Genomic DNA, 27430 nt, shown 5'->3' on the forward strand with positions numbered 1-27430 from the left:
TTGTTGGGCATCTATAAATAAAGGGCAAAGCTTTATAAACCAAATGAAAAGAATGATCTCTCTGAAAGAAATAGTTCTCAGAACAACTTGAAAAGTGCTGGATATAACAAAAGATCTTCGTAATTTTCTGCCTTTTGAAGTGTTCCTCAGTAAATACTGATTTTATGTTTTTTTTTTGTTTTAATGAAGTCACCATAAAGTGATTTCTTTTTAACCTGTGTCAGTTTGATGTTGCAAACCGGTTGCTCTGAATGTACCCTTATATGGTAAGAATTCATGTTTAGATCTTGCATTCAATCTTATATTGTAGGGGGTAGGTTTTGCTATATTGGGATGAAGAATATAAAAGACTAGACAATAGTTTGCTTTCTCCAGAGAGCTTCATGTTTACTTATCTTACAGAAGTATTTAAAATTGAGAAAATCTTTCTAAATACCTGGAACTCAAGCTGTCCCTAGATTGTTTTCTCAAGTTCTGTAATCCTGCAGAGGTGAGGGTCTGTTGACATTGGTTACATGTTTTAAAATTGTAATCCCTTGTGTATGCTTCTGTGCTGTGAATCCTTGCTGATTTGTGTGTCTGGGTAGACCTAAAAAGAAGTCCCAGCTTGGAGACTTGTTATTATCTACTTAGTACTCATTATGTAGACAAGTGTTCTTACCTTTTAAAGTTGAGAGTGGCTCAGTGATTTCTAGCAGTGTATAGATATCCTGGGTAAAACTGTTCTCTTTCTGCATTTTAATGTTATTGTATCATATCATATCTACTAGTTTCATGTTAGATTTTTTTTTCTGTTTCTACCCAACAGTCATTTACCCATGTTACTGAGTATATCTGCGGAGTGTCTCAGTTGGTAGGCTGAGGCCTAGAGATCGTTGAAAGTTGTGATGAAAAATGCATATAATTAAGTGTTAAGAAAATGCAAGATACAATATTACAATCAGAACATACTGTCCAGTTGTGGTGCCAGATGATATTAAACTGGGTTTGGGTTCTTGGGAACTATGAAATTGTTTGTTTGTTTGTTTGTTTGTTTATATATATACTGCCCTCCCCTGAGGCTCAGGACGGTTTACATAAAATGTAGAAAGCTATATATGGAACTCAGCTTTTCACAATAACATTAACATTAAACTATAAAAACGTGGACGAGCTGAAAGCCGCACGCCGAAGAGAGGCATGCGGCTCCCAGTTAAATAGGCCTTGGCCCCAACCCCCCAGCAACCAGGTAAGGCGTGCCTGCTGCAGATAGAGTGGGGAGGCGGTGCGTGGGAAAACCCCAGCCACAAACGCTCCTTGTGGCCCAGTCCAGCCGCTCTGTTAATGCTGAGCTGCAGGTGAGCCAGCAGCCGTCTCTAACATTAAACTATGAGGTAACAGAGTATAATGATGCAAACAGGTCCAGAGAAGAACTCATGGGTAGATTTCTGGGAGGGAGGGAGGGAGTAGGGGCCCTGTAGATGTTGCTGGTCACCTGGTCTCAACCAAATTCCTGGTGTAAGAGCTTCCTTTTGCATGCCCTGTGGAACTGTTTTAGCTCTTTCAGGGCCCTGATCTTGTCTGGGAGCTCATTCCACCAGGTGGGGGCCAGGAGAGAAAAGCCAGACGGGCTTCTTTAGGGCCAGGGATCATTAGCCAGTTGTTGGTGGTAGAGCGTAAAGCACTTTGAAGGGCATAGGCAGGGAGGTGGTCCCTGAGGTACACTGGGCCCTGACAGCATATGGCCTTAAAGGTGATTCCCAGAACCTTTAGCCTGATCCCGAATTCAACAGTTATAATCATACTAGCCGAAAAGCCCATTGCATTCAGGAATGCAATGGGCACTAGTGGGCAGTGGCAGGGAGAGCGGGCTGGGGGGGCGTACCAGAGGTGACGGTTGAGTCAGCAGTGAGGAAGTCGTTGGTGGCCCGACCACTGGGAATGTGGGCAAGTGGTGGAGGGCATGCAGAGAGCTGGTGGCTGGTGGAGAGCAGCGGCTGGGCACATTGCACGGGTTGCGGCATGTCCTCGCCACGCAGCGACCGGCAAGGGAACATGGCGCTGGCGGGGAGGGCCTGGTTCGCCAGTGGGCAGCCAGTGGGCGGCACGGCTCTGCGGGTGGGAAGGCTATAGAGGTGGAGGCTCCATGGCATACAGGCGCTGGGCCACGGGGTGCTGCCGCCAAGAAGGTGTGTGTGAAGCAGGTGGAGGCTGCGGGGAGGCGCTGCCGGGCAAGTCTCTTGGGAGCAGGTGCCTCAGTGGCGGGCGGAGGACTGTGCGGCACCCTGCAGCCTGGAAGTAGGTGGATTGGCCAAGCAGAGCCCTCCCCGGCCAGTAGCTGTGTGGCGGCAAGGCTTGGTGAACGGTCCCACGCAGCTGGGGCAGGCGAGCGCTCTAGGGGCTGTCCCAATCCGGAGGCGCCCAGCTTTGCTGAGTGCTTCCAGATTGGCCTGCTGGGGAAGCAGGTGCTCTAGGGGCTGTCCCAATCTGGAGAGCTGGGCACCTCCGAATTGGTCCAATACCTGTGGATTCTGAGGCCCGGACAGCAGCGTAGACCCGAACAGCAGAGCATAGACCCGGATAGTGCCGCCCAGATGGCTCTTTCAACTTTATTTAAGAACCAGTAGTTAAGATAATAGTTTGAATATCTTACAAGTGTTTATTCCTTTTCCCCAGTGTTGCTTTTACTTCCATTTTCTAGTTAAATCAACAAAGCCTTTCAAATTTTAAAGGAACTATCTAATGCTGATCTTTCACAATGTCAGTCCCCTCTTGTTATAATTTGTTTGCAAGAAATTGCCTGCAATTTCCCTATCCTTGCAGTTTTAATTTTTAAATAATGATGCTTCTGTTGAAATATAGTATTGTATTGACCTGGAGCTTATCTTGTATAAAACGTGTGTCTATTTGATCATGAATACAGCAACCATTGTTTGTTTACAATTACTATGTGCATTAAGACTTGAATGAACATCTTCCTCTTCAACACCTCTGTCACAAGATGTTTGTCTAACATCTGTTCATCCTGGATTCATTTTAGCTATGACTAAAAGAATTGCTTGTTTGATGAGTTCTTGGTGATTTTGCCCTCCAAGATCAATTTTGCGATGTTCCAGCATTACATAGCAGCAGGGTTACACCTGAGTGGTACTTTAGTATGAATAAATAGTAGAATAAGATGAGGTTATAATTTGGAGAGCATTTTCTGTATGGGAACATCAATTTGAAATAAACAGTAAAACTACAGAGATGGGCCATAAATGTTCTCAGTATATCCTTCTCTCTCAGCCTTATATTTCATGTGTTCAAAAACAAGAGTGTTGCAGGTTAGTATTTGAACACATAAATGTTATTTTCAAAAGAGTACAGCTCTCAACAGAAGTAGCTATAATCTGAAATTAGATTTCATCTTTGAATGTATACATATATTTTTCACATTTTGTCTTGGGTGGGATTGAATCTGGCATACTGACAACACAGAAAATAGGAGTCACAGTGGACTTTTCTTCTGAGAGATGAAACTAGTTTCCTGTTCTCTTCAGAAATGTCTGATGTACATACTAGTGAATTTAGTATGCTTCATTTGTCAGTCATATCCCTCCTCTTTTGCTTAGTTTATGTATAGTATTTCTCCGAAAGGGTTCTACCTCATTTAAATGTTTACATCTTTTTAAATGTTCTTTTTAAAAATTGGTGAGATGTAAGGTGGGCTTGTGATAGTACAGGCATCTTCCAGTCAGCACACTACATTCCTGCTATGAATTCAGAACTTGTGTTTCCTGAGCTTGGTCATTGAGAGAAAATTATATATTTCAGCTGAATGTGGTTTGTGTGCCTCGAGTGGCTGTATCTCTCACATAACATTACATCTAGATGCTCCTTGAATTTGGGTTTGTGCTGCTTATCTATTAGTTGTATCATGTGCTTGGCTAGTAGGTGACTTTGGATTTCTTTTGAAATATGGATGGATGTGATATTGAAGGGCTCCATTAATACACACTGAGAAATAGTACAAGCCCATGAAGAACTAGATTTCAGGAAATGGGAAGAACAGAATCACACAGCCCAGGGTGACTTAATTCTTTTCACTGGAGAAAGGTAAGTTAAGCGCCTTAAATAAATAGAAGGCATGGTGAGAACTTCCTAAAAGTGAACGCCCTGTGAGAAAAAGTAGTTTAGTAACATATCAGCGGTATGTCTCCTCGCCACACAGGAGGGGACTTAGAATAAGGGAAGTAACTACTGAAAAAAGCACACCACTGTTTCTTAACTTAAAAGGTTAAGAAAAAAACAGCTTTCAGACCCTGGTCCAAAAAAAGACAGTTTCAAAACAGATGAACAGTTTATTTGCAAGTATTTGTATATCACCATACTGGTTTTGCAAAGCATTTTACAATAATATAACCAGTTGACAGGTTGATAATATTGCTATGATGATGATGGAAGTCTGTCTGAGTGTTGGAAAGCGATTTCCTGGTACTTTATTAGTTGGTACTTCCACCTCACACTTTGAGAAGTAAGAAAATATTGCAAAACTACATTTACTGCAGTATAAAAGAAATAACTGTCTGGAAGCAGTGACAAAATGGTAGGAAGGGACCATGGGAGGAAGCATGTCTTCCCACCCTGGATGGTGTGCAGCTTTCAGCAACGCACTCCACCAGGAACATGGATGCTTCTCTTACAATGGAAGTTCAGGTCACAATGGTAGCGCAGCTGGCATTTTACCATCTCCGCCAAGCCAAGCTACTAGCACCCTACCTGGACTCAGAGCACCTAGCCACAGTGATCCATGCAACGGTCACCTCTAGACTAGACTTCTGCAACTTGCTCTACGCAGGCCTACCCTTATCCTTGATCCGGAAACTACAACTGGTGCAGAATGCTCTGGCCAGGATCCCCACCAAAATATCTTGGAGATCCCACATCCAGCCGATATTCCAACAACTCGGCTGGCTCCCAGTTGAATTCCGGATTAAGCTTAAGGTTTTGGTAATCACCTTTAAGGCCATACACAGGGCCTTTACGCACGGGGATCTTTGTTGCAAATTGTTTGCGGAATGAAAAATCGCCATTTAAAATAGTGGAATTCGTCGTTATGCATACCTGCCTTTGTAGTGGAATCAGTTGCGTTTTTTAGCGTTTCCCACAGGCTTCCGGTCTCGGCAGAAATCGCTAGAAAGGAAGCGCTATTGCCAAGCTCGTCCCGCCCCTGGCCATCAAGCAGCCAATGGGCAGCCGTTAGCATGCTCCCAAACAGCCCCTTTCCCTTTAAGAAAGGTTTTTTTAAAAAAAAAAACCAGACCCATAGCAACGAATCTAGGTAGATTCGTTGCAACGGAGAGACCCATCCAGCTGCCTAATGTGAGCTGTCGTTTGATCGTATGATCGTTGCCACGCTGCCTCGAGTGATAAAAAAAAATCCCCCCCCCTCTCACGGGCCCGATTTTCGGCTGAATTAATGTGTAAAAAATAAAGGGACTTTATTTCAGCAAACGGGCTTTTATGTGGTTTGTGCTTAGTGACTAAAGGTAAAGGACTGAAGCCAGGGAAGCCTCTAAACAGAAAGAGGCTCGCTGGTGCGTTTATCCCCGCTCGCTCGGAGAAAAAAAAATGGCGATCGCTTCGCCGGAAGTTTGGAGGACAGGCTCAGGAGGAGGGACTTTGAAGAAACCGCAACAATGGTAACGCACAGGTCTTTATCGCTAGTGTTACAGATTGTTTGCAAGAGTGTAGCGCTTTCCGGAGGGTGAATCCACTTTTTGGGATTCCCCTGAAAGCGCTACAACGAAGCGCTTTTTGCTGATCAGTTTCAGGAGTGTTGCAGATTGTCTACGACGTCGTGCGTTAAGGCAAATCAATAGCGTTTCCAATTAGCAACCATTGTGCGATTTTGAAGCCGTGCAAAAAGCCCCACAGTCTGGGCCCGGTGTACTTGAGAGACCACTTCCCTGCCTATACCCCCAAAAGAGCCTTGCAGTCTGCCACCTCCAGCTGGCTATGGATCCCTGGCCCCAAAGAAGCACAGCGGACCTCAACAAGGGCCAGAGCCTTTTTGGTCCTGGCCCCCACCTGGTGGAAGGAACTCCCTGAAGAGATCAGAGCTCTGTCCGAACTTCCATAGTTCCGCAGGGCCTGCAAAAGGGAGATCTTCCACCAGGCATTCGCTTGAGGCTTATCAACTGAGAACATCTGCTGGGTCCCCCTCAGAAGCCCTTCCAAGACTGAACAGATTTGATCACCCCAGTATTATTGTTATTTATTTTGTGTTATAAATTGTTACTTGGTTGTTATGATGTTGTATTGAAACTGTATGTTATAGATTAAATTATTATAATATTCCATGTAAAATTTCATAATGTTCCATGTAAACCGCCCAGAGCTGTAAAGAATGGGTGGCATAAAAATCCAAATAAATAAATAAACAAATAAACAAATAAACAAACAAACAAATAAATAAATAAATAAATGAAGGAGACTTAAGAAAAACGGTTTTCTATGTGTTGCTTCATGGATTTAATTTGTGTGAGGCAAAAAAGCATTTTCCAGAAAAGTCTGCCTGAAATCTAACACTCACTATCTGCAGCAGAATTACTGATTTATTTATTTATTTCTTGAATCTATACTGCCCTCCCATAAGGCGTAGGGTGATTTACATAAAACATCGGTATACATAATAGTCATAATCATAGTTACAGTAATCATAACAGTGGTTCCAAATTGAACAGAATATTATACAAATTCACATTGTAACAACAACTTATAATATGAACGTGTAAGGAGGTAAGAGCCTCTTGTGACGTGTAAGAGCCTCTTGTGGCGCAGAGTGGTAAGGCAGCCGTCTGAAAGCTTTGCCCATGAGGCTGGGAGTTCAATCCCAGCAGCCGGCTCAAGGTTGACTCAGCCTTCCATCCTTCCGAGGTCGGTAAAATGAGTACCCAGCATGCTGGGGGGTAAACGGTCATGACTGGGGAAGGCACTGGCAAACCACCCCGTATTGAGTCTGCCATGAAAACGCTGGAGGGCGTCACCCCAAGGGTCAGACATGACTCGGTGCTTGCACAGGGGATACCTTTACCTTTACCTTAGGGAGGTCAATTTGGTTCAGGCCATGCATTGGGTTATTGGGGGGGGGGGAGCAGCAGATGATGTTAGGTTGGACAGCCTCAACCAAATACATGGTGGAGGAGCTCCCTTTTACAGGCCCTAAGAAATTGTGGAAGTTCAGTAAGGGCCCTGATCTCTTTAGGGAGCTCATTCCATCAGGTGGGGGCCAGGACAACATCCTGGTTAAGGTCAGGTGTGCTTCTTTGGGGCCAGAGGAGGAGCATAGCTAGAGAGACAGTCTCTCGGGTACACTGGGCCCAGGCTGCTTATAGCTTTGAAGATGATTACCAAAACTTTAGGCCTGATCCAGAATTTGGAGTTGTTGAAATGTAGGTCGAATGTGGGATCTCCACGGTGTGTCTGTGAGTATCCTGGCCGCAGTATTCTGGATCACTTGCAGTTTCTGGATCAAGGATAAGGACAGGCCTGAGTAGAGCGACTTGCAAAAGTCTAGTCTAGAGGTGACCATCACATGGATTACTGTGGCTAAGTGTTCTGGGGCCAAATAGGGTGCTAGTAGCTTGGCTTGGTGTAAAGGGTAAAAGGCCTGCCACGCTACTCTCATGAGCTCCATGGATAGGGAGGCATGAAGGATCACACCCAGGTTTCTGGCAAAGTGAGTTACTTACAGCTGCACTCCATCCAGGTTGGGTAGGCGCACTTCCTTGGTCCCTTCCTGCCTAGCCACAGGACCTCCAGCTTTGAAGGGTTGAGCTTCAGACGACTCTGCTTGAGCTACCTCATCACTGTTTCCAGTTATCGGGCTAAGGATTCTGGGGAAAATCATGGGGAACATGGAGGAACTGGGGGAGGAGGTAAAAAATGTTTCCAAGGAGAACTTTGGAACTTTGGGGGGAACTGAAAAAATCATATGAATTTTTTCCCCCTTTTGGAATGAGTGAAATAGTATGTATAGTGAGATTTTAACTATCTGTCACATTAGAGCAGCATTTCTCAACGTTTTTACTGTTGAGAAACCCCTGAAATATTTTTCAGGTTTTGAGAAACCCCAGAAGTACTGTGATTGTGCAGAATATGGGTGGGAGGCATAGCTGTCTTACACATCCAAAATCTAATAAATAATAAACTCTGTAGCAACTGTGTGCTCACAAGGAACACAACACAGGGCTAAATAGTTGTAGATTTGTCAGTTGTGATGCAGTATTTTCTGCTGGTATGAAGTGTCCTTTTTGTTGCTAAATTTATGTTCATTTTAAGAACTATCCCCAACACCCGTTTGCCTTTTTTCTACTTTTAGGGTTGCAGACTTTTCCAGTCATCTTTAAACTTGTACTTTTGACAGTATCCCGCTGTGCCAGCATTCCCAAAGTTAATGCACCTCCATTCTATGAAAGCTTCCTCTTTCACACCAACCTGTAGTTAAAAAAACAACAGCAGACCAAGCCATTTTTTTCCTGATTAGTTGACATTAATACCTATATTACCAAAGTTTTGCTGTAGTATTTTCCAGAGTCTGAGACGTTTATGAAAGGTCACTTTCAGTATAATTTTTAAGTAGGTATGAGAAATTGTACCACCTTCTGAAAGGATAAGTAGACCAAGAGGCTGCATGTTTTAGGACAGTCTATATAGGCTGCATCTTTTATCTTTCTACTATAAACAAGCAAGGTTTCAATTAAAAATTCCAGGGATTTGTTCCCAGATAAAACTCAGTTTGTAGTTCATGCCATTTACTAGGACACATTCTTTTAACAAACAGCAAATTGCTATTCATACTCCCCCCTCCCCCAAGCTAGGCCTCTATCAACTGTCACAGAATTTTTCTGGCTCCTCCTTTCTTGGCAATTCTAACATCACAACTCCATGAACCAATCAGCAGTCTTGAATCTTGCTGACCTGTCACCATTCTGTTGATTAATCTGTGGTATATTGGCCTGAAAGGGGCTGCACTGATATGTGGTATATGAAGAGTCATTTGTCTTCTGATGAGACTTGGGAATTGGTAAGTTTATTCAAGGCATCAGTGATATAGAGGCCTTTAAAGGCAGTCTTTTGCTATGTTGTCATTAGTCTATATAAAATGCTTGGCACTATCCTGGCAGCAACTCTTTTTTCATATTGAGGGGTAAATGAGGAATCGGTGCATCTCTTGGGCCTGGATAGAGGTAGGATAGGAAAGAAAACCTTAAAACTGGCAACCAGCATTGTTTTTGTTTGGCTTGTATAGCGTATGTAAGTGTAGCAGCTGAACGTATGAAGATGGGTGGGGCGCAAGACTGGCAGTTTACACAAAATCTAATGTTCCACCCCATTGGACAGTTCCTGAACTGGCAGAACCTCAACAGTTCTGCAGGGCCTGCAAAGGGGAGCTCCTCCGCCAGGCATTTGGTTGAGGTCGACCTAAACCATCGCTTCCAATTGGCCCCCAACCCCCCCCTCCTACTACGACTGCTACTAATCTGCCTAACCCACTGGGTCCCAGTAAGAGTTGAGCTGAGGCTCTTTTACAGTTCCATCATTCTCTTATGTTATTGTTGTTATAATGTTATTGTTATCACCTGTTGTTAGGTGCGAAGTCGTGTCCAACCCATCGCGACCCCATGGACAATGATCCTCCAGGCCTTCCTGTCCTCTACCGTTCCCCAGAGTTCATTTAAATTTGCACCTACTGCTTCAGTGACTCCATCCAGCCACCTCATTCTCTGTTTGCCCCTTCTTCTTTTGCCCTCGATCGCTCCCAGCATTAGGCTCTTCTCCCTTATATATGATCTTACCTGTATCTTTTTCCTGTTTTCTGTAAACCGCCCTGAGCCTTTGGGGAGGGTGGTATATAAATATATAATACATAAATAAATTTCCTTGACAGCATAAGCCTATATGTGTTACCCAGAACTAAACTGCTCTGAGTTCAATAGGGCTTACTCCCAGGTAAATATACATGGGATTTCAGCCTTGGAAATAAGCCCCATTGAACTGTGAAGCTCACGTCTCACTAGCATGTATATCTTCTGTAAGCACAAGTATTTTGCAGTAATGGAACATCTCTCGAGTAAATGTCTTGCTTGCTCATATTTAACATAGCCTTGCTCGAGGGTGCCCCAATTGGCAACAAAGAGCCACACTGACTTACTGTGTGATCTACATACTTGGTTCCCAGACAGTACCCAACAATTGAAACGTTTTCTCATCCATCAGTGCCATGCTGCTGATTCTGTGTTATTTAGCAGAAGCGTTTTTAAAACTGAAATCAGCACTATCATGATAATGACGAGCTCAAGAGCTGGCTGAATGTGGAGGAGCGGGGAATCAAACCCGGTTCACCGGATTAGAAGCCACTACTTTTAACTACTACACCAAGCTGGTGTGGAATGAACTTCCCCTAGCGGCCAATGGATGCTTTTGATTTGAAGTGCTGTAATTTTTAGTCTCTGCAAGGAACTCAGGAGGTCTAACTCATTCTCCCCTCTGCAGTTATGCAGAGAGAGTGCTTTTAACTCTGTGAAATTATGGGTCCAAACTCTTATTCCTCACAAAAATACATTTAGTTTACATTTAGTATAAAAATAGTTTGATTTTCATTAACGTAGTATAAGGTCTAGGTAGAGTGATTTACAGGTGGTATCGTGGCAGGATCAGCATTATAGATAGTAGAGAACTATTGGCTACCAAGCCCCTGCCAGAAAATATAAGGGCACTATGAACATTTTTTGGCAAAAAGGCTATGTCTTCCATAAGAGATGACCATGCAGCTGTTCTGGGGCCAATTTTCAATGTTTGCATAAATTCTTAGAAGGGTTTTTTTAGAGTTGTGGTGTTCACAGTTTTAGCTTTTTCCTTCCTCTTGCTCAATATATATGAGGCAATTGAATGAAGTCATGCACCAGCTTAAAGTAGGTACCAGTAATATATTCTCCTTTGACACCCTTTCGTTCCCTACTGTTAGCATTTGACTGTGATAGAAGATCAGCTGTGGATTAGTTGCTAGAAACTCAATCCACAAAAGACTGAAGTTGTGATCAGTCAGCATAGCTCTAAAACTGTGTATTTCTTGAGGCACTGTTCTGTCTCCAGATGTCTGCTGCTTCTTGCGGCAAAAAACTCCCCATTAATTTTTTCCAAGTCTCTTTACTTATTCCATTCTCTTGCCTAGGAGTCAACTTCTCTAAATAATTCAGTGAGTCAAAAGAGCTCCCAAATGATAGCCTGACTTTAAAATATCACATCTATAAACAACTATAGTTCTTTTTACTAATGCATTGTATTTCGTTTTGTGGAAGCGATATTCAGATAAGGGCATAGACAGGTGATTCAGTAGAACAAATTCAAATTGTTTGGGGAACAGATACCACAATAAGAATTACTGCCATTTTAAATTGCAGCTTCTTTCCAGACTCAGTTTAAGTAGCCATTTAACTGTTTTTCTGCTTAGAAGCTTGCTTGTGTTAATATTTAGTGCAAAAATATATAATATTACTGAGATTTACTAATCATGTAAATTTTGTTCCTTCAAAACCAAAACTAAGCTATGATGCTAAAGTAAACTCTGTTTTCCACTCTCCAGGGAATGTTCAAAATACTTTATACATTTCCAAATAGAGATTATGTTAGCATTTGATATCGCTGAAAGAAGTACATGGAGTAAAATTAAGTAGGCAGAAGTAAGTATAGTATTTCAGCAGTAATCTTATGTCTTTATTATTGTATTTAGTGCCCAAAATTTTGGTGAACACATGAAGCTGTAACTTTCTGCGATGGAATTAAGTTATTTGCTGACATGGGGGTTGGATACACAATATAGATTTTTTGTCTTGATGGAGGAGGGGAGCTTCTTATAGCTTGGTTGCTTCTCATAATAGCCTTCCGTTCTTTGTAGGAGTAGATTTCATGGTAAATCCAGTGTTTCTTTCTTTGAATTGAATCCAGCAGATTGACAGCAGAAGGGAAATTTTCTAGATGGGCCTCCACAGCAGTCATTTCTGGGAAAGTTTATAACAAGGGTCATGGGATCCATGTGGAGTAATGTAACCATGTTGTGGAAGTCACAGGGATAGAAAATGGGACAAACTCACACTTTCTGCCTCTTGCATCTGTGGAGTTGATAGAAGAAGGAGAATGTGATTATGTAAGTGAGTAAGTATCTTTAGGCTACTTTTCTCCCTGGAAGGACTCAAAGCAGTCAACACAAAAAAGCTGCAATTAAGCAAATAACTCCTGCCACACACATCTGCACAAATGGGTTTGGACTGGTAGAGGTCTGTCATATTGAGGACAGGTCCTAGGCTGTAAGCCAATAGATGGTTCATGCTGATGGCTCCACCCAACCTAAACATGTGTAAGAAGGAGGAAAGGTCAGCTTTGGTGGGATTCAGCTGCTGCTCCCTTTCTGCAAGTAGTCAGCAGGATCTTCCTCATTGTTCTCCTTTCCCTTTTGCCTCCTTTATCCTCCACATGAACTAGGAGATCTTGCAGCCACAGGAATAACTTTGAGGCAAGAAAGGACTGTAGAGGTGGGGAATATTCAGTCTTTATGCCTGGATCACTAAAACCAGTCCTTTGACATTGAGAATATTGACATCTTTCCAGGAACCATCTGGAACTCACTATGAATTCCTCTAGGCTGAACTTCTACCTGTTAGAATCAATTAATTGGCAATTAAATCTCTACCTAATAAGAGTATGTATGCTAACATGATATTTGCTAAACAAATATTTGTTGTTTTAACCTGTTGTGGCATATACAGTCAATTTTATTGGGGTTAATTATAATTCAGTAAACTCTTGTCACAGCATGATACTCTTTCATGAAGAAACATAATTCTTTTCACTTGTTTGTGATCATAGTTGCACATAACCAGATGACAAGATTCTTGTTGGTACTGAGGCTTAGAACTAAAATAAAACATTCAGCCAACTTTTGGGCACTTGCAAATCCTGTCTGGTTTCCCTTAATTACCTATTGAATAGGGACAGGTTAATTTATATGATTACTAAAGTATCTACTTTGCATATTTACCCTCAGATCAGCTTAACTTACAAATCTCTAGGGTAAGCTCCTGAAATATGAATTCAATTATTACTGAGTAGGTTGACAATTAGTTAAATTACTGCAGGAAAAAATTAAAGACAAACTGATATCCCACTCCTTGAGATAAATGTAGCTGCAGTTTTATAAAGAGCTGCTAGTATCTAGGATTTTGGACATGTTTGGGCTTCAAGTTATTGGCATCATATTTTTAGGTGCAAGCATTGCTGCAGCAGATTGGGAAGCATTTTTGGACTGTAACAGTGCAATCCTAAGCAAAATTACACCCTCTTGATCTCATTGACTTTAGTAAACTTAGAAAGGAGTAGCTCTGTTCACGATAGTGCTGCCATTCATAACTGTCTGCAGGAGGGAATCCTAAATATATGGTGACATGCATACTTTCAACTAGATAGGTTCAGGTGGGTAGCCCTGTTGGTCTGAAGCAGCAGAATGATGTTTAAATACAGTAGCCCTTTTAAGACAAACGTTTTAATTAAGGTATAAGCTTTATTGGATGAAGTGTGTCTGCATGTGAAAATTTATACCTTGAATAAAACTTGGTTGGTCTTAAAGGGGCCAGTGGACTCCAATGTTGTTCTGATATTTTCAACTAGCCAGGAAAAGCTCTACAGTAACTGCCTTGCCCCCCTCCCTCCATTATTTCTGTGGATTCCCTGTAAAACAAGTCCAGTGGCACCTTAAAGACTAACAGTGCTTATTCCAACAGGTATTGTTTCATTCCCTGCCAGTCAACAGCATTCAGCTTTTTGGATGGTTTACTGTGCGCTTAAGTCCTTGAATGACCACTCCTGAAATTACTTTCCAGCTATTCTTGAATCAGCATAGTTATAACCACATGGCCTGCAAATCTGTTTCTTTGCTGCACAAGCACTTGTGTGTGCGCTGCTGTATAACACAACTGTCAGTGTATCATACTGCTATGAAAGCAGCTGTATGTTAAGGCTTGTTAGTTTTTCAGTGTTTTACTATTGAATGCATGAGCATTTCCATTCATTGCAAAATCATGACAGTTTGTCACATTACTCCGAAGCCTGGCAGAGAGAAGCTACCTAATGAGTGGTGTAGTTTGGATGACATTTCAGAAAAATCTGATTAGGAAATGAGTGAGTTACATTTTTTTATTGTTTTGTATTAGAAGGTCACAGCCGGCTGCCAATCTTTTAGAAACAATTTTGGTATGTCCAAAATATACCTTCTCTTTTACTTTTTTTCCTTGTCTGTCAAAAATGTCCAGATGTTGCAGAGATCTTGTTTTGGTGAAAATCTGTTGTGGCATTGAGTATTTCATGTGTGAAGTACTATCAAATCACAGCTGACTTATGGCCAATTAGGGACTTTCAAGGCACGTGATTAAGCTGAGATGGGTTTCAGCTTAATGGGTTTTCCATTGCCATCCTCTGCAAAGTATTATTATTATTATTATTATTATTATTATTATTATTATTATTATTATTATTATTATTATTATTATTAAATATATTACCTACTACTCCCAAGTAGGCTCATAGCGGGTACAGATGTCCAGTTTAAAACCCACATTAAAACCCTATTAAAATAGACAAAAAATACAAGTACAGTGGACCAACAACCCAACAACATGGCGGAAACCCCCCCTCTACCCCTACCTCTAGAGATAGGAGGCAGGAGAGATGAAATAATCAAGTTGCAGCTTAACACCAGGGGGGGGCATTGATCTTCCTCCACTGCCCTAGCCTCAACCATCAACCTGGCAGAAGAGCTCCGTTTTGCAGGCCGAAGAATGCTGGAAGGACCCACAGGTCCCGCAGCTTGCCCAGGAGCTCATTCCCCCAGGTCGGGGCCAGGACAGTTAATGACTGTTGACAGGTGTTGTTTGGTTTCTCATCCCTGCCGAAACCACAAAGTCAGAACAAGCTTCAGCGCAAAGTGAAGGGAGTTGGAAAGGACATCAAACGCACTTCCCTGTTTTGTCACAGACCTGTCACTTGGGGGATGGGACTCTTTCTCACAGACTCCAGATCAAATATAAGACCCGTAGCATTCCATTCCTGCTGGCTGAAGAGGAAGAGGAGGAAGAAACATTATAGGAGCTCATTCACCCAGGTCGGGGCCAGCCCTGGCCCTGGTTGAGGCTAGGCGTGCTTGTTTGGGGCTGGGAACGTATAGTAGTCCTTGGTGGTCCCAGCTTAACTTCCAAGATCTGACAAGATTGGGCTATACTACGCCAGCATTGAGCATTACAGGATTTTAAAATACCCATTTAAACTATTTAGATGAAGAAGATGGTTTTTATACCCTGCTTTTCACTGCCCAAAGGAGTCTCGAAATAGTTACAATCACGTTCCCTTCCTCTCCTCACAACAGACACCATGTGAGGTAGGTGGTGCTGAGAGCTCTAAGAGAAACTGCTTTGTAAAAATAGCGTAAACAGGACTGTGACTAGGTCAAGGTCACCCAGCTGACTATATGTGGAGGAGTGGCTCCCCAGATACGAAGCTGTGGATCCAAGCTGGGAAACTGAGTATTTAAATAATTAGGGGTTCGTAGTTTGTTTTAAATATTTTTAAAATGTATTTCAGGATGCAAGTAATTAGCTTTGAAGGGGTTTTTAACATTAGTTTTTATTTTGAGCAAGAGAAATATTCTGCCATTGTACTTTCTTTGGAGAAGGCAAATATTTTTAAAACTAGAAAATAAGCCCGCTGTACTCCAAATGCAACGGGCGCTAGCGGGGCTCGGGAGTTTGGCGGAGCGGCTCTCTGGCTGTGCTGGGCCAGGGGCCGGACCTGAGGCCAGGCGTGGGGCGGTGTGTAAGCCGGTGCCGGCTCGTCCTGCCCCCCCCCCTCGGCATGGCCTTCCTGGGCCTGTGGGGGCGAGGGAGTAAATGTATGCGGTGGAGCTGGAGGCGAGGCCGCTGTCGATGGGCCGGTTCTTTGGCAGCGGGCGGGGCCAGCGTCGCGGCCTGCGCCTCCTCCGCAACCGGTCCCTGAGCTTCCTCCGCCGGGCGGACCGCTGGGCGACGTGGGCTGGCGTCCAAGCGGGTCTGTGTGTGGGCAGGCGCGGGGGCCGTGTCTTCCTGCGCCGTGTGGTGGCACGAGCCGCTCCCGGGTGTGCGGGCCGGGGGCAAGGTGTTCTGCTGCCGGCTGCGGCTGGAGCTGCTGCCGCCGCCACATCCACCACCGCTGGCCTGTCCTGGGTGCACAGCGAGGCGGTGACCTGCTCTCTCGAACACGAGGCAGGTAATGGCGGCGGCCAGCCGCATGCGGGCGAACTCGGAAGGGGGCAGATCGAGAGGTGCGAAGTGCCTCCTGATTCGTCAGTCCTGCGGCAAGGGACCAATTGTGAGCCGCACTGTGCGCGGCTCACTATTGGTCCCTTGCCACCACACTGACAAACGGAGGGCCCAATTGGCAGGCGCTGCGCGCCTGCCGATTGGGCCCTCTGATTGTCAGTCCGGGGGAAGGGGCCTATCAGCACCCTTCTTCATCCCGGACAGGGTTCGCCCTCGGGGCCCTTACTGCTTTATTTTATCCGCTCCGCAAGGAGCGGTTAAAGATGAAGTTCTGCCACCCTGAAATCTGCAAATGTAATTCTGCAATTTCCCTTTTCAATAAAGCAAGGAAATTAGAAAAGACATTTTACAAATTCATTTCCATTCTAGGTGAACTGCACATATTCTACACATTATGGCACTTTGTGTTTACTTACAGCTTAGCTCAGTGGTAACTACGCTTTCTCTTGACCATCCTACCACTCATAGTGGCTTTAGTGCTTCCCTTAGAATGATGGTCATAATACATCATTATTTTTAAATGTAACCAAATTTCCTTGAAATTTTTTATAAAGCATTGACTGGCCTCATGTTCTGTTCTGTATTACCAGTTTGCAGAGTCCTTCAACCAGTACTGAGTACTGATTTGCAGCCTAAAGATTAGCTTGCTGTTCGTGTGCCCAGTTATCATTGGCCCTTTCATTTAACAGAGAGGAAAAGAAACATCTCTAATCAGCTCAGAACCCAGACCCAATAAAAAGAGCAGCTCTCCTGGCTCAGTCCAGTGGCTCATGTAATCCAGTACCTTGTTTCTCACAGTGGTCAGCCAGTTGCCTTGGAGAGCCAGCTAACACATCATAGAAGTTAAGGCATTCCCTGATGCTGCTGCTTAGCATCATTATTAGGGGTTTTCTGCTTCTTGATGTGGAAAATCGCCTTGCTTATCATCACTTGTAGCCATTGATGGATTTAAGTCTGACTAGTCTCCATTTAGATTAGTCTCTGCTTGTGGCCGTCACTGTGTCCACTGAATCAGGAATTTATCTGGAACAGCTTTGTTGTATAATATAAAAAGCTGAGGATTAGGTGGGTGAGAGTGGATGGGGCCAGTTACGCCTTCCAATTGGTTTAAAGATCGGACTGGCCCCACCCAATGGACTTTGGACTAATAGGGAGGTGATACAGCATACCCCCCCTCCCCAGCTCGGCCAGGGGCAATCTGGCAATCTCACAGCCAGTTTGCCCATGGCTGCTGACAGGGGAACAGTAAGTGGGCTGGGGAGGGGGGGCTTCTTTCTCCCTCAGGGCGTCTTGGAGATGTGTCGTGAGGACTTCCCGGCCCAACAGAGGCTGTTGCGGAGGTTCTTTTGCCTCCTGTTTAATCTGACAACAACCCTGTGCAGTAGGCCTCAAATCTGCAGAAAGTCACCTACAAGAAATACACATGGCTTGGCTGTTCCTTCCCTCCAGCGGTGAGGCCGGCCAGAGCAGTATTTATTATTATTATTATTTTTTTTTTTTACCTATAATATTTCACGGGTAAAGAATGCCTCAGATGTATGGTACTTCTTGGAAAGCACATGGTATAATTAACTGTTAACATTCTGTATGTGTTACACAAAGCAGGATAATTTAAAATGGTGGGAAGGGGAAGAGAATGATGAAGGAATAATTAACTTTTTAAAAACCTTGCATCACAATAAGACTGTTGCAATATTCCCATATTATGTTAAAGTGATGAATTTTCTTGACGTGAAATGGGCAATTAGCCAGATATTTGCCATTGTTTTCTCCTAGACCTTGTTTATGGAAGCTGACTACAGTCAGCTTTGAACATTTGAGTTGCAAGTAAAAACAAATATGGTTGCATTTTTCTTGACAGTTTTTGTCTGAATATCCTGGAAGCATACAGAAACAAAGACAGTGGAGAGCAGATGAGATCAAAGCAGTGACTTAGGTGGCTCCAGCAACTTTTACAACTACCAAGGACTATTGCCAGATTGCTGTGGAGATGAATGGAGAACAGCAGCAGGAAACAGGTACTGCAGTTACAGAACCCTGGGGTTCAACAAGTTTTTTCTCTGTTAATACATTCTGGACAAGTGATTTTGGCATGGTAAAATGGCTGGTAAAATGTAGGTAAGGTAAAACGTACTACATATATAGGCAGGACTATCATGTTCCTCCTCATGTATGTTCCTCTCATATGGGTGCTTACATTACATTACACATCTGGGGCTCCCCCAGGTCTCTTGCCCCCATCTGAGCTGAGCCTGAAAGCAGAATATCACCAGCTGTGTACCTTGGCTCATGGGGAAGGACTTATGAATGGAGAAAATGTGTAACTAATAGGCAATGAATGTACAGTGACTATGAAGATTTTTAATAGATACATTTTAGGTTTTATGTGTTTGTATTTGAATTGTGATTTTATGAAACTGCTGTAAGCTGCCCTGAGATCACTCTGGAGAAGGGCTGTCTAAAAGTCAAAGAGTGATATAGTACAACCTCAACAAACAAACCAAACTTCCCAAAGCAAAATATCCCGCCTTTAGGTTGCAGTATATCTGAACAATTTCCTACCTTTCCCTGTCCTTTCTCCTCTAGGTTTAGCCCAACTAGTCATTTGGTTAGATGAATATTGTGAAAGCAAGAATGCCACTATGTAGATTGTTTGCCACAATGGCCATTAGACACTGGACCCTTTTAATAGTATTTTAATAATTATTACTTTGGTTTATTTCTGTTGTGCGTCATTTTTTAAAAATTTTGTAACACTAGACTGACCTTAAATTTTGTAACACTAGACTTTGTAACACTAGACTTTTGTAACACTAGACTGACTTGGTGTTTCAGGATAAGAGTCAACGAAAAGATCTAGTCAGTGAATTGTTCATATGTAAACTTTACCTAACATTAAGAGTTATAATGACTTATTACGAGTTTTAAAGTATACTTTAGTGGTTTAAAAATACTTGACCATCTATTTTGCTCTTCAGTTGACAAAACCATTTTGTCCAATCAGATTGGCAACCTTACTTCTTATTCTTTTTTGAACTGTTCTAACCTGACTCCATATTCTTGTTCTAAGGAGGAGGCCATCTTGAAATGAGTAATTCCCACCAATTGCTAAGGGAGGCAGGACTAAATTCTTCAACTTTCTGTCTCTCATATGTGAGTCGCCGTGACTCAGTTTGCTTCCTACTTCATCAAGTAGGGAGAAGGGGCTCACAGTCGTTCTCTACTTGCAAAGGTCCAACTCATCCTTTTTCTGGGCAGAGAAACATCTATGGTTTATCTCAGCAGAACACATCCAGGGACTCCTGCACATCCATGCAGACTTGCTGAGCAGGTAGATCACTGATGAAAATAAATGGTCCATCAAATGGGAAATCATCCCACTAACTGCTGCTCAGTTTGGAATACCAGTTTGCCTTGACATCCAGTCATCAAGTACTAAGTTTTTTTTCCAGATCCTGTCTTCCTCAGTCAGAAAGATGGTATAGTCTAACTTCTTCATAGCCCAAGGATCTACTGTGTGCTCCTCCACCCCTCACAATTATTCCACGTTCTATGGAAGATGTGTCAGGAGCAGATGGAGGTGATTCTGTGGCTCCAGACTGGACCACAGGCCACGGTTTCCATCTTTGTTGGTACTCTCAGTTCAGACCCACTGAAATTTCCATGAACCCACATATATTATAGCAGGGGTCAGTTTGGCACACAGATCCAGAGTGGTACCAGCTTACTATGTGGCTCTTGAAAGGAATGAGCTCCTGGAACTTTGACTACTTCTCAGAGGTTGCAAAGACTATCATGGCTTGTAGAAGAGCCTCCACAAGATGAATCTAGAAGTCTTCATGATAAAGCAGCTTCTTGAGGTCATGCTAGTACAAGCATGTCAAATCCCTCAACCCTGGTCTGAGCCATTGGTTGGTCCTTCAGAGGTGCTCATTAACAAACTACCAGGCACCCATCTTTCGTTGCCAGGTAACTGCTATTGCCACAATCTTGCCTTATATAGCTGGCATCCCTTAATTAGACATCCTCATATCTTCTGCTCCCTCCATGAGGTCAAACAGATCAGTCTGTTTGGTGTAGTAGTTAGGAGTGCGGACTTCTAATCTGGCATGTCGGGTTCGATTCTGCACTCCCCCACATGTAGCCAGCTGGGTGGCCTTGGGCTCGCCATGGCACTGATAAAGCCGTTCTGACTGAGCAGTAATATCAGGGCTCTCTCAGCCTCACCCACCTCACAGGGTTTCTGTTGTGGGGAGAGGAAAGGGAAGGTGACTGTAAGCCGCTTTGAGCCTCCTTCGGGTACAGAAAAGCGGCATATAAGAACCAGCTCTTCTCCTCCTACCGTAGTCCACAGATTGCCTTCACAGAGATTGCATATAGTTCTTTGGCTATCACTAATCCTGAGTTATACAGGTTCTCCTCAAAATGGCTGCGTACAAAAACCCTCTATTCATAGTAGAAGGGAGTAGAAACTGGAAATCTTGTCAGTCAGAAAAGGCCTTTGGTCTTCCACAAGGACAAGGTGGTGTTTAGATCCCACCTTTATCTCCTGTGCGGGGCCCTCAGAATCTATACCCAATGTAGAGAATCCATCAGAAAGATGAACTTTCTCTTTATTTCGTTAATAGCCACAAATATCTATATTGACTATCAGATAACAGCATTCAAAAGTGCATCTCTCATGCCTACAAGGCAAACAATAGCCTGATTCCAGCAGGGATCATGGTCCATTCAGTAAGAAGTTCAGTTAGTACTCAGTTAGTACTCCTTTGGTCATCAAGCCTCAGTGGAGGAAATATAAGACAGCAGCATGATCTTAGGTCTCTTTGTCAGACACTCCAGACTTAATTCCTTCAGAGCCAGAACGGAACCTTGGATGCTCATTGTGAAGGTTCCTTCTGTTCTGAGGTTAGAAGGGAATCTTGTCCCACCCAAAAACAAAATTAAAGAACAGAGGAATGTCTCCAAAAGCAGGATTGTGTGGGTGGTCAATCCTTATGTGATCAAGTTGCAAAGAAAGATGCTTGCTGACTGCCTCCAATTCATCTTTAATCCATCTTTACTCTGGTAATCATCTGTTATGTTTTTGACAGTGACCTGTTCTGGTTCTTTTATCTCTGTTTTATTTCTTTCTGCTTCTGAAATCATTAGCTCATTAAGTAACCAAACTGAGCCAGGGTGACTCCCATGCAGGAGACAGGAAGTTGAAGAGCTTAGTCCTGCCTCCTTGAGCAATTGGTGGGAATCACCTATTCCATGATGCCCTCCTAACCTCAGAGAAGAAGAAACCTTTTTGGCGAGTATCCAAGGTTCTGTTTTCCACCTTCCGTTCTTTACCTCTTTTATTACACTTCTTAAAAATCCATACTTTACAGCCAGTACCACTTTAGGAATAAAATCTATAAATTAGACACATCTAGTGATAATCACAGATCTTTGACTGTAGCATGGATGATGCGTCATACCTAAGAGCTTAAAATGTTGTGATACTGATGTTATTACAAGCATACCTTCAGTTCAGCATCTAAAATTTAGCTCAAGCTTATTGTGGCTTCACATTTTGTGGCTTGACATGTTGTAAATTATCCTTTTTGAGCATAAGTAGACTTTTCTTTCAAGTAATAAATATGCTGCAAAAGAAGCAACACAACTGTATGCTTACTGTGAGTGATAGAATCCACTGGTTAAAGAAATACAAAGCATTGATATGTTTTCATTAATGTTGAGCTTTGGCTTTTATTCCATCCACTTCTTTTTAAAAGGAAGAGTCCATCCTTAAACAGTTGAGCATGACATGCCATTCATGGTTCTGCCATGTTTAATAACTAGCCCCACAGTATTTATTTGTCATATATTACCATATTAAGGTTCAGCTTAGCTTCTTACTATGGTTTTATCCTGATGTTCATCTGGATATACACATATCTGACAGCAATATAAAAAATGCAGCCATAGGGACTAGAAAACTGTATAAAGAAATTAAACAAGTTGATCTGGTTATATATTAGTCACTACAGTGCAACATGGTTCTCTAATGCAGGGGTAGTCAACCTGTGGTCCTCCAGATGTTCATGGACTACAATTCTCATGAGCCCCTGCCAGCATTTGCTGGCAAGGGCTCATGGGAATTGTAGTCCATGAACATCTGGAGGACCACAGGTTGACTACCCCTGCTCTAATGTGTTTCTCCCAAATTCTGATTACTTTAAATATTCAGTCTGTTTTCTGCAACAGCAAAATCCCATCGTAGAATGTGACCTTCTACTTTTAGTGATTTTAATATATGTGGCATTATGTTTAAGCCTCTTTCAAAATCATTTGAACTTGAAGAATTTTATCTTTAAATGAGCATTAGGGTTTATGTGTATAAGAACCTACTCTGCCCTTATATATCTATATGAAGATATACAGTATTTGCTGGCATATACTTTTCCCCCTGAAAAACATGCCTCCAAGTGGGGGGGTCGTCCTATACGCCGGGTGCACTTCAGTTGGGATAGACATAGCTGCCCATAGTGGCCCATAGTACTGTAATGTAATGTAACAAACTCTATATTTTGAGTGGAAATCTTGGGGGGTCGTCTTATACGCCCAGTTGTCTTATACGCCAGCAAATATGGTATATGAATTGAAATAAAATAGTTGTTGTTGAGAATATTTGTATTTATTATCTTTTGCCACTTGGAGATTATGGTTCATAACTATTTCTTTTTTCCTGAAGTTTGTCAAAGTGTTTGTGTAATATCATTTTGATTAGGCAGCATCTGGAAGTAGAGGATAAGAAAGAGGGACTTTTTAAGCATGACATTTTAAATGGTCCATATTTAAAAATACATTAATTGCAAGAAACTGGTCCCCCCCTAAAGTTTTTGTTTGGAAATGACTTTGGTTTGGTTATGTTGTAAAGCTAATACACTGTTTAAAATACCAACCATTTCCCCATAAAAACATTCCAGGCACTATATAACTACAGAATGTGAGTGACAAATAATACCGTCCTTCATAAAAAACAGTACGTGAATTGAAATTGTAACTGGAACATCTGGAATAGTTGGGCTAGATAAAACTGCCCAAGGACTCAACCATGAAGTTACATTATTGGTGTTAAGAGTTTCAAATGAAGCCTTTGAAAGTAAAGAACACAGACACAGAGAACTATAATTCTATTTATGGGTTGATTTGCCATGGCATTAAATCAGGATCATACTGGTTACAGACATATGCTGCAAGTCAATTTTGAATGAAAGTATTAGGATCACTATGTACCTGGAAGTTGCTGTGTCTGCCCCCTCTGACTTCTTATTAACATTCATACTTCTTATGTCCATGTTGTTGTTGTCTCATGCTATTTGCATTTTGAATTTGATGAAATTGCAATCAGTTTTCTTGGTTAGTTGTTTTGTTTATTTGTTTGTTTTTTGTTAGTTGCCTTTTCAGTTTTCTGATCCATATAAAACGGAGATGCACATTGTGTCTCTTTAAGTAGGCTTTTCTGAAGAAATGCCCTTGGGTGCCAAAGTGCACTGGGATCCATATTTCTGCCAACTGATGATTCAAGTTGTTCCCAAACTGTACCTCTGAAACAAAAGCCCCAAAATAAACCAGTCACTTTGGGCCAGTTTGTTTCACTTCTCCCCACTTTGAAGCAGATGGAAGCAAAACCAATAGCTGAAATGACTGCCAGCCATTTAAACTCCCCCACCTTCCAAGCCGAGGGAAGGGAAACAGGCAGCCATTTCAGTCACTGATTTTGCTTTCCCCTGCTTGGAAAGTGGAAGGGAGAAAAATCAATGGTTGAAACAGCTGCCAGCTATTTAAACCCTGGAGTAGACAAGTAATAGGGCAATGAGATACCAGTAAGGCTAAACAATTATCCTTAACACTATTTCGCTCCCTTATATATGTGGGAACCAGCCTCCTGGGAGGAAACTGTCCGGGCGCTGCCCGTCCAGGACCACCCTGATTGGTCCTCCCCCTCCAGCTCCCACCCTCCCTCCTTGCCTGCTAGAAGCCTTGTGGCTGCGGCCTCCATTGTCACCCAGAAGGAGACAGGCAGCGACAGGGCTTTGCAGCCCGCAGGTACGCTCCTACTGAGAGGGAACCGGGGGGGGGGGGTTGCAGCCTCCTTGCAGGCTGCAAACCCCTGTTACCACCGGCAAGGGGGCTTTTCACTCCATTTAGCCTGCTTTGCGGCACAAAGGGAGCCACGTCCACCCTCTCATGCCCTCCTGCCTGCCGCCCCTTTCCAAGCCCATTTTTAAAATGGGCTTTGATACTAGTAACAATATAATAAGTAGACTTCTCCAGAGTTAGCAGACTTCAGAAGTTCTTTAATGCCCGAAAAGTTTAAAAGCTATTTAAACCCAACTTGTTGGGGTCACTTGTCTGTCAGCTGTTATGCTTAACTGGCTGGCAGCCATTTCAGTGGCCAGTTTTGCTTCCTCCTGTTTGTAAGAAAGTAGCAAAATGGATGATTTAAATGACTGGCAGCCATTTCAGCCATCAATTTTGCTCCCTCCAGCTTCCAAGTGAAATCGATCACTGAAATGGCTGGCAACCAAGTGATTTTTTGCAGCCTTCCCCTAACATCTTATATCCTTATGTTTCCCTTCTTCAAGGCTACACCTGAGAGTCTGGAATGTGAGTTGTCTTTATTAGAGAATGCTATGCTTGTTTTGTTGTTTTGTAGATGCAGGATCTGGTGTGGAAGAAGCTGAATTCAATTGGGATGAGTATTTGGAAGATACAGGTGCACTTGCAGCACCCCACAGCTCATTTAAGCATGTAAGTAAACATTTAATCATAATCATTTGCCTGTGTTATATATCTTTTGAGCTCTCGTCTGTATATAGCCATATTATCAGGAAGATTGTTTGACTTCAAACACTTCAGAACCCAAATTCTGGGGAGGAGGAATACCTCTTGTTCTGAACTTTAGTGTCATCAAAGGTGCCAATAGGAGGTAGCATTAGTGGAGAGCATTTATGTCTTCCTGCTTTGCAGGGCATTTTTGTGTTGTTGTTGATGATGATGATGATGATGATGATGATGATGATGATTTAATTTATATCCCACTACTCATAGACAGACTGAAATAACTGCTGGTCTTTGCATTTTTTCCCTTATCTCAGTATGTTTTGATGCACCTGAAAATCTTTTCCCCTGGTTGTAAACTTAATTAAACAACTTCCCAGATTTCCACTTTTAAGTTTATATTTTGTATGAAGCCTTACCAGCAATGTTTTGTTGTCATCATCCTCCATACACTTTTTAGTTCAGCTTGTAGCCTGAGGACTGTGAAGCAAAGCTAGCTTGCGACTTTGTGACTTTCTTAGTCCTAATCAAGGTATTATGTTATTGTTGCTGCTTACATTAGTGGTTAGTATAGCTCCAGGGTTTCCATGGTAATACATTGATTTTAATAATGTAGCAAAGTGTAGTGATGTTGCCAAAATTTGTAATTACCTAGTCTGGAATATAAATTTGCGTAGCTCATGATGCATCTCAAATTGAAAGCCACTATTTTAAGAAATTCTTCTGTAGCTTAGAATGTGTGAGGCTGAACATACATAAATATTCTTTCAGTTTATCTCTTTGGCCTAGATGCTAGTTTGGCACTGTTGAGGAAACGCCTCTGCAAGAGTGAATTTTGGGTTTAGAGTAGTCACACCCAGGAAGCCCTGAAGTTTTCAGAAAAAGAAGCTGGGCCATCCCTGGCCTTGTCTATCTATGCCAGCCTTTCTCAAATTTTTACCATTGAGAAACCCCTGAAACATTCTTCATGCTTCAAGAATCTCCAGAAGTTGTGCAAGCATGCAGAATAGGTTTGGGAAGCATAGCTGTTTACATGCCCAATCTGGGGTCTCTCTCCTTCCCACCCCCTCCAAGTCCCTCATTGGCCATGGGGGGGGGGCGACATGACCATATATTGTCATATCACCCGATAAATGTTTAACACATTTTTAAAATATTTTAAAATTAATTAATTCCATCCATTTGAGAGACTTCCAGGGTTGTCAAGAAACCCCTGGGTTTCAGAAAACCCTGTTTGAGAAAACCTGGTCTATAGGAATTCCCACCCAAATTGCTGATGGTATTGTGGAAACGTTTTATTATATTTTTTGTTTCCTAGCCTTTGTTTTCTGAACAATTTAGCTTATCAAAAATATTCTTCCCACTAGCCTCAGTCTTCAGTGAGCTGAGTGCTTATAACTTTGCTTATATGCCCTGTGGTATGTTCACTCCAAACCAAATATGTGGACCTTGCTAGAAGTGGACATCACTGGGATTAGAGATACAACTGAAATGGAATTAGGATTGCCATCTCTGTGGAGATTTTTGGGGTGAAGCCTGAGGAGGATGGGGTTGGGGAGTGGGGTGTACCGCCATAGATTCCACCTTCCAAAGCGACCATTTTCTCCAGGTGAAAGATCTCAGTCACCGGGAGATCAGTTGTCATAGCAGGAGGTCTCCAGCCACCGCCTCAAGGCTGGCAATCCTAGTTGGAATGGATTTTGGAAACTGGTTGGCATATTTTACTGTATTTGAAATAATAATATTTGGGCTGTTTATTGTGCTTACTTAAAAAAAAACTCAATCCATCACTGAACTACTGGGGCATATTGGCTTAAAAAAAATGAAAGTGGGTGAAATCCTCATGGAGATGTACTAGCAGTTTTCTTCAGCTAAATTGCTGCTTCAAGGATTTAAGCAAATTGGTGCATTCTTTCTGTGTGTTCTCAAATTATTCAGTATCTATTTTTGCACTTGTCTATTGTATCCTTATAGAAATAAAGATTCCCCCTTGTGGATAAATCAGTGTTTGTTGTTATTTTGTGTAAACTTCACTTTGCATATAATTACCCAGAGGAAGTTAGCATTTTTCAAAACTTTTAATCCAGCTGACTGCAGTCCTAAAAATGATTTCCCTCTGAGAAAGTTAATATTGGGAATAATTTATTTTTCCAGTTACTAAAAATTCTCTGTTTCAGACAGTAGTGTAAATGTATGTTTTATCACCACATTTTAAACAGCATGCTTATTTCCCCCTCAGCTGATGGTAAGAC

The 27430-nt window shown here is 42.5% G+C and overlaps 1 protein-coding gene across 3 annotated transcripts in view; it reads left to right on the forward strand.

Moving 5' to 3' along the window:
- The window catches only part of SFMBT1 (Scm like with four mbt domains 1), a 109992-nt gene that overhangs the window by 44385 nt on the left and 38177 nt on the right, over positions 1-27430 (forward strand). The window contains exons 1-4 of one of the 3 annotated variants that reach the window (XM_077325764.1): positions 8965-9049; positions 11609-11705; positions 18226-18382; positions 25054-25148. In XM_077325764.1, the coding sequence (XP_077181879.1) occupies positions 18355-18382; positions 25054-25148 (123 nt within the window). In that variant the 5' untranslated portion in view covers positions 8965-9049; positions 11609-11705; positions 18226-18354. Of the gene's footprint in view, positions 1-8945; positions 9050-11608; positions 11706-18225; positions 18383-25053; positions 25149-27430 lie in introns of those variants that run through there. The other 2 variants (XM_077325763.1, XM_077325762.1) reach the window with 2 other exon arrangements.

The sequence above is a fragment of the Paroedura picta genome, chromosome 3 (assembly GCF_049243985.1).
Source record: "Paroedura picta isolate Pp20150507F chromosome 3, Ppicta_v3.0, whole genome shotgun sequence".
In the NCBI taxonomy this organism is placed as follows: domain Eukaryota; kingdom Metazoa; phylum Chordata; class Lepidosauria; order Squamata; family Gekkonidae; genus Paroedura; species Paroedura picta.